The sequence below is a fragment of the Marmota monax genome, unplaced genomic scaffold (genome assembly GCF_021218885.2).
Source record: "Marmota monax isolate L192 unplaced genomic scaffold, Marmota_monax_Labrador192_F-V1.1 WCK01_AAM20220418_F8-fsc00023, whole genome shotgun sequence".
NCBI lineage: Eukaryota > Metazoa > Chordata > Mammalia > Rodentia > Sciuridae > Marmota > Marmota monax.
In genome coordinates this window covers 18,613,037-18,620,168 of record NW_026692907.1, presented here as the reverse complement: position 1 = coordinate 18,620,168, position 7,132 = coordinate 18,613,037, and the positions used below count along the sequence as shown (strand labels likewise).

The 7,132-nt window shown below is 37.2% G+C and overlaps 1 protein-coding gene across 1 annotated transcript; it reads right to left on the bottom strand.

Annotated features, from left to right (window-relative positions):
• Window positions 1–493: 493 nt before the first annotated feature.
• On the bottom strand, window positions 494–1,344 carry LOC124096832 (SS18-like protein 2). Its single transcript, XM_046450844.2, has one exon. The coding sequence runs from the start codon at window positions 1,280–1,282 to the stop codon at window positions 1,058–1,060; it is 225 nt and encodes a 74-aa protein (XP_046306800.1). The 5' UTR covers window positions 1,283–1,344; the 3' UTR covers window positions 494–1,057.
• Between the last annotated feature and the right edge of the window lie 5,788 nt (window positions 1,345–7,132).

Genomic DNA, 7,132 nt, shown 5'->3' with positions numbered 1-7,132 from the left:
CTTTTGATATGTATTAATGTTAGAAGGTATTCATAAGCTTCTTTGGAAAGATGACAGTTCTTGTCTCTTATGTTATATCTATGAAAATTTAACATACATATTTTTTAGTATTTCCCACTTTCAAGGCATTTTGCTCAGACTTATAGTTGAGAAAAGCAAAACTCTTCCCCTTAAGAAGCCTATACTAGGCAGGAGGGTAAGATAATTTTGATGAATATAATTTTAGATTATGTTTTAAACATGACTCACTTTAAAATATTATCAAGGGGGCTAAACAAATGCCAGTCACAAGATGGTCCCATTATATCTTTCCCAAAGTGTGTTTGAGAGAAATGTCTTTTGCTTTATGATATGAGAAGATTCATGAAATTCATAAATACAAAATAAGTTTTATTTTATTTATTTTTTAAAGAAAATTACACATCTTACACATCTTTTATTATCAGATGATACTAGATAATACTAAAAAATCACCATTAATTTTGTTGGCAACATATAACAGTAGTATTGTTACATACCTTATGGTTATTAAGACCTTACAATTTTTGAGGGAACCAATATAACACTTTACATGGAAATATCTATACCTTCATATTGTTCTTTTGTGGAAAAGCAAGCTTTATTTCAAATTAACCCAAGAAGAGAAGAGGGGTCGGGGGAACACATTTACAAACTGGATGGGAGCACACAGATACTGTATCATTTGGCAAAGGCTCAGTCAGTCTCAGCAATTCCTGCTGATCCTCCAACACCTACTCAGTTTCCTCTTCAGGCTGAAACTAAAGAGTAGTCTTGAAGATGCCAATGATGTCTTTGTTATCCAAACACACTCCCATTTCAGGAAAGAGGACACCTGGGGTCTACTTTCTGGGGGATCTGATTAATTATTAAAATAAGTATTTACATTGAGGATATAGTTAAACTAGTAGCTTTCTTCACATTTTCACATTTTATAAAGAACCAGAGGTTTTATGTTTTAAGCAGTTGAGTTGGTAAAGATCCTGTCTCCATTTTATAGGAGATGGATTACATTCAATTACTCCTTACAACTGAAAGATCATTCCATTGCTTTCGAAGTACTGGATGGGCTCGAATCTGCAATGGTAGCTAAATAAATGAGATTTCTATGTAACACGTGCTGGTACTGGACACACTCCTTTGCCCCACCCTTGTTCTGATGCTCCACGATACAACAGATCAGCTGGTCATTCTCCTCCAGGAGCTGCTGGAGATTAACTTCTGTCTTGCCCCTCATCCAGTCAGGTACAAAGGCCACTGACATCGCTGGGGGCCCGGGTCGGCACCCCACCTCGGAAAAAGACGCCCACCATGCAGCCAGACAGATGCTATCTCTGCGCTGAAGGCACAAAATAAATTTTAAAATGGCATTTATAACATTGCATCTATTTCTGATAATGTTTAAAAGTCTTCCATATATAAGAAAACTTGTATTGTTTGTGTCAAATTAATAATGGGTGACATACGACAGACACGTCACCCCAATTGGAGTAGGGGCAGAACAGAGCCGCCACCAGCTCCCAGAACAGGCCCAGTGACCTGCCGGCGTGGTAGCCACGACACCCCAATTGGAATAAGGAGAGAGCAGAGCCGCCGCCCGCACCTGCAGGAAAGATACGCAAGCAGTATGAAAAGACAAGGAAAGAAAGGACCACAAGCAATGCAGGTCAACGCAACTTTAGAAGAGGTAACAGCTGCAGCAGATGGAATGTCAGATAAAGAATTCAGGATATACATGCTTCAGATGATCTGGAGTATCAAGGAAGACATTAAACAGCAAAATCAGACAATGAAAGATCACTTCGACAACGAATTACGCAAACAAATCCAGGAAGCAAAGGATCAACTATACAGGGAGATAGAGGTTATAAAAAACAAGCAATCAGAAATCCTAGAAATGCAGGAAGCAATAAACCAACTTAAAAACTCAATGGAGAATACTACCAACAGAGTAGAACACTTAGAAGATAGAACATCAGACAATGAAGACAAAGTATTTCAACTGGAAAAGAACATAGACAGCTCAGCAAGACTGTTAAGAAACCATGAGCAGAACATCCAAGAAATATGGGATAACATTAAGAGACCAAACTTAAGAGTCATTGGGATACAGGAAGGTACAGAGCTCCAAACCAAAGGAATGAGCTGTCTATTCCATGAAATAATACAAGAAAACTTCCCAGACTTGAAGAATGAGACAGAATCCCAAATCCTAGAAGCCTACAGGACGCCGAATGTGCAAAATCATAAGAGATCCACACCTAGACACATTATAATGAAGATGCCCAACATACAGAATAAGGAGAGAATTTTAAAAGCTACAAGAGAAAGGAAGCAGATTACATTTAGGGGCAAGCCAATCAGGATAACAGCTGATCTTTCAACACAGACTCTGAAAGCTAGAAGATCCTGGAATAACATATTTCAAACACTGAAAGATAATGGGTTCCAACCAAGAATTGTGTATCCAGCGAAATTAAGCTTCAGGATGGAGAATGAAATTAAAACCTTCCACGATAAACAAAAGTTTAAAGAATTCGCAGCTAGAAAACCATCTCTTCAAAACATCCTAGCCAAAGTATTACAGGAAGAGGAAATGGAAAATAACAATGAAAACCAACAGTGGGAGGTAGGACAGTAAAGGGGGGGGGAAACAATCAAAGAGGAAAACAAACAATGTTTAGTAACAGAAATAAACAAATATGGCTGGAAGAACAACCCATATCTCAATAATAACCCTAAATGTTAATGGCTTAAACTCACCAATTAAGAGACACAGGCTAGTAGAATGGATCACAAAACAAGACCCAACAATATGCTGCCTACAGGAGACGCATTTGATAGGAAAAGACATACATAGGCTGAAGGTGAAAGGTTGGGAAAAATCATATCACTCATATGGACTTCGGAAACAAGCAGGCGTGTCCATACTCATATCAAATAAAATAGATTTCAAGCCAAAGTTAATCAAAAGAGATAAAGAGGGACACTACATACTGCTTAAGGGAACCATACACCAACAAGACATAACAATCATAAATATTTATGCCCCAAACAATGGTGCAGCTATGTTCGTCAAACAAACTCTTCTCAAGTTCAAGAGTCTAATAGACCACCACACCATAATCATGGGAGACTTCAACACACCTCTCTCGCCACTGGACAGATCTTCCAAACAAAAGTTGAATAAGGAAACTATAGAACTCAATAACACTATTAATAACCTAGACCTAATTGACATATATAGAGTATACCACCCAACATCAAGCAGTTACACTTTTTTCTCAGCAGCACATGGATCCTTCTCAAAAATAGATCATATATTATGTCACAGGGCAACTCTTAGACAATATAAAGGAGTAGAGATATTACCATGCATCTTATCTGATCATAATGGAATGAAACTGAAAATCAACGATAAAAGAAGGAAGGAAAAAGCATACATCAATTGGAGAATGAACAATAGGTTACTGAATGATCAATGGGTTATAGAAGACATCAAGGAGGAAATTAAAAAATTCTTAGAGATAAATGAAAACACAGACACAACATATCGGAATCTATGGGACACATTGAAAGCAGTTCTAAGAGGAAAATTCATTGCTTGGAGTTCATTCCTTAAAAAAAGAAAAAACCAACAAATAAATGATCTCATACTTCATCTCAAAATCCTTGAAAAAGAAGAGCAAAACAACAGCAAAAGAAGTAGAAGGCAAGAAATAATTAAAATCAGAGCTGAAATTAATGAAATCGAAACAAAAGAAACAATTGAAAAAATTGACAAAACTAAAAGTTGGTTCTTTGAAAAAATAAACAAAATCGACAGACCCTTAGCGATGCTAGTGAAGAGAAGAAGAGAGAGAACTCAAATTACTAGCATACGGGATGAAAAAGGCAATATCACAACAGACACTTCAGAAATACAGAAGATAATCAAAAACTATTTTGAATCCTTATACTCCAATAAATTAGAAGATAGTGAAGGCATAGATAAATTTCTTAAGTCATATGATCTGCCCAGATTGAGTCAGGAGGATATAGACAACCTAAACAGACCAATATCAATTGAGGAGATAGAAGAAACCATCAAAAGACTACCAACTAAGAAAAGCCCAGGTCCCGATGGGTATACAGCAGAATTTTACAAAACCTTTAAAGAAGAACTAATACCAATACTTTTCAAGCTACTTCAGGAAATAGAAAAGGAGGGAGAACTTCCAAATTCATTCTATGAGGCCAACATCACCCTGATACCTAAACCAGACAAAGACACTTCAAAGAAAGAAAACTACAGACCAATATCTCTAATGAACCTAGATGCAAAAATCCTCAATAAAATTCTGGCGAATCGGATACAAAAACATATCAAAAAAATTGTACACCATGATCAAGTAGGATTCATCCCTGGGATGCAAGGCTGGTTCAATATACGGAAATCAATAAATGTTATTCACCACATCAATAGACTTAAAAATAAGAACCATATGATCATCTCGATAGATGCGGAAAAAGCATTTGACAAAGTACAGCATCCCTTTATGTTCAAAACTCTAGAAAAACTAGGGATAACAGGAACATACCTCAATATTGTAAAAGCAATCTATGCTAAGCCTCAGGCTAGCATTATTCTGAATGGAGAAAAACTGAAGGCATTCCCTCTAAAATCTGGAACAAGACAGGGATGCCCTCTCTCTCCACTTCTCTTCAACATAGTTCTCGAAACACTGGCCAGAGCAATTAGACAGACGAAAGAAATTAAAGGCATAAAAATAGGAAAAGAAGAAATTAAATTATCACTATTTGCAGATGATATGATTCTATATCTAGCAGACCCAAAAGGCTCTACAAAGAAACTATTAGAGCTAATAAATGAATTCAGCAAAGTGGCAGGATTTAAAATCAACACGCATAAATCAAAGGCATTCCTGTATATCAGCGACAAATCCTCTGAAATGGAAATGAGGACAACCACTCCATTCAAAATATCTTCAAAAAAAATAAAATACTTGGGAATCAACCTAACAAAAGAGGTGAAAGACTTATACAATGAAAACTACAGAACCCTAAAGAGAGAAATAGAAGAAGATCTTAGAAGATGGAAAAATATACCCTGTTCATGGATAGGCAGAACTAACATCATCAAAATGGCGATATTACCAAAAGTTCTCTATAGGTTTAATGCAATGCCAATCAAAATCCCAATGGCATTTCTTGTAGAAATAGAGAAAGCAATCATGAAATTCATATGGAAAAATAAAAGACCCAGAATAGCAAAAACAATGCTAAGCAAGAAGTGTGAATCAGGCGGTATAGCGATACCAGACTTCAAACTATACTACAGAGCAATAGTAACAAAAACAGCATGGTACTGGTACCAAAACAGGCGTGTGGACCAATGGTACAGAATAGAGGACACAGAAACCAATCCACAAAACTACAACTATCTTATATTTGATAAAGGGGCTAAAAGCATGCAATGGAGGAAGGATAGCATCTTCAACAAATGGTGCTGGGAAAACTGGAAATCCATATGCAACAAAATGAAACTGAATCCCTTTCTCTCGCCATGCACAAAAGTGAATTCAAAATGGATCAAGGAACTTGATATCAAATCAGAGACGCGCCGTCTGATAGAAGAAAAAGTTGGCTACGATCTACAGTCGGTGGGGTCGGGCTCCAAATTCCTCAATAGGACACCCATAGCACAAAAGTTAATAACTAGAATCAACAAATGGGACTTACTCAAACTAAGAAGTTTTTTCTCAGCAAAAGAAACAATAAGAGAGGTAAATAGGGAGCCTACATCCTGGGAACAAATCTTTACTCCTCACACTTCAGATAGAGCCCTAATATCCAGAGTATACAAAGAACTCAAAAAATTAGACAATAAGAGAACAAACAACCCAATCAACAAATGGGCCAAGGACCTGAACAGACACTTCACAGAGGAGGACATACAGTCAATCAACAAGTACATGAAAAAATGCTCAACATCTCTAGCTGTCAGAGAAATGCAAATCAAAACCACCCTAAGATACCATCTCACTCCAGTAAGATTGGCAGCCATTAGGAAGTCAAACAACAACAAGTGCTGGCGAGGATGTGGGGAAAAGGGTACACTTGTACATTGCTGGTGGGACTGCAGATTGGTGCAGCCAATTTGGAAAGCAGTATGGAGATTTCTTGGAAAGCTGGGAATGGAGCCACCATTTGACCCAGCTATTCCCCTTCTCGGTCTATTCCCTAAAGACCTAAAAAGAGCATGCTACAGGGACACTGCTACATCGATGTTCATAGCAGCACAGTTCACAATAGCAAGACTGTGGAACCAACCTAGATGCCCTTCAATAGACGAATGGATAAAAAAAATGTGGCATTTATACACAATGGAGTATTACTCTGCATTAAAAAATGACAAAATCATAGAATTTACAGGGAAATGGATGGCATTAGAGCAGATTATGCTAAGTGAAGCTAGCCAATCCCTAAAAAACAAATGCCAAATGTCTTCTTTGATATAAGGAAAGTAACTAAGAACAGAGTAGGGACGAAGAACAGGAGAAGAAGATTAACATTTAACAGGGATGAGAGGTGGGAGGGAAAGGGAGAGAGAAGGTAAATTGCACGGTAATGGAAGGAGACCCTCAGGGTTATACAGTGGAGGGGGTAGAGAGAGAGGAGGGGAGGGGAGGGGAGAGGTGGGGAGGGGGGAGGGTGGATGATGGGAAAGGCAGCGGAGCACAACAGACACTAGTATGGCAATTTGTAAATCAATGGATGTGTAACTGATGTGAATCTGCAATCTGTGTATGGGGTGAAGGTGGGAGTTCATAACCCACTAGAATCAAAGTGTGGAATATGATATGTCAAGAAATTTGTAATGTTTTGAACAACCCACAATAAAAAATTAAAAAAAAAAAATAATAATTAAATAAATAAAAAAAAAAAAAAAATTAAAAGTAATACAACAAAGTAAAAAAAAAAAAAAAAAAAAAAAAATAATGGGTGACAAAGAGATTTGTTGTCTATTAGCTCACTGGATAGAGTTCAAGTCATTCTGTTTCTTCTTTGCATAAATTGTACATCTTAGGTCCCATTATCACTGGCCCATAAC

What these genes read in the sequence shown, in the direction of transcription:
- LOC124096832 (XM_046450844.2), bottom strand. Translation starts at nt 1,282, where the DNA reads ATGTCAGTGGCCTTTGTACCTGACTGGATGAGGGGCAAGACAGAAGTT.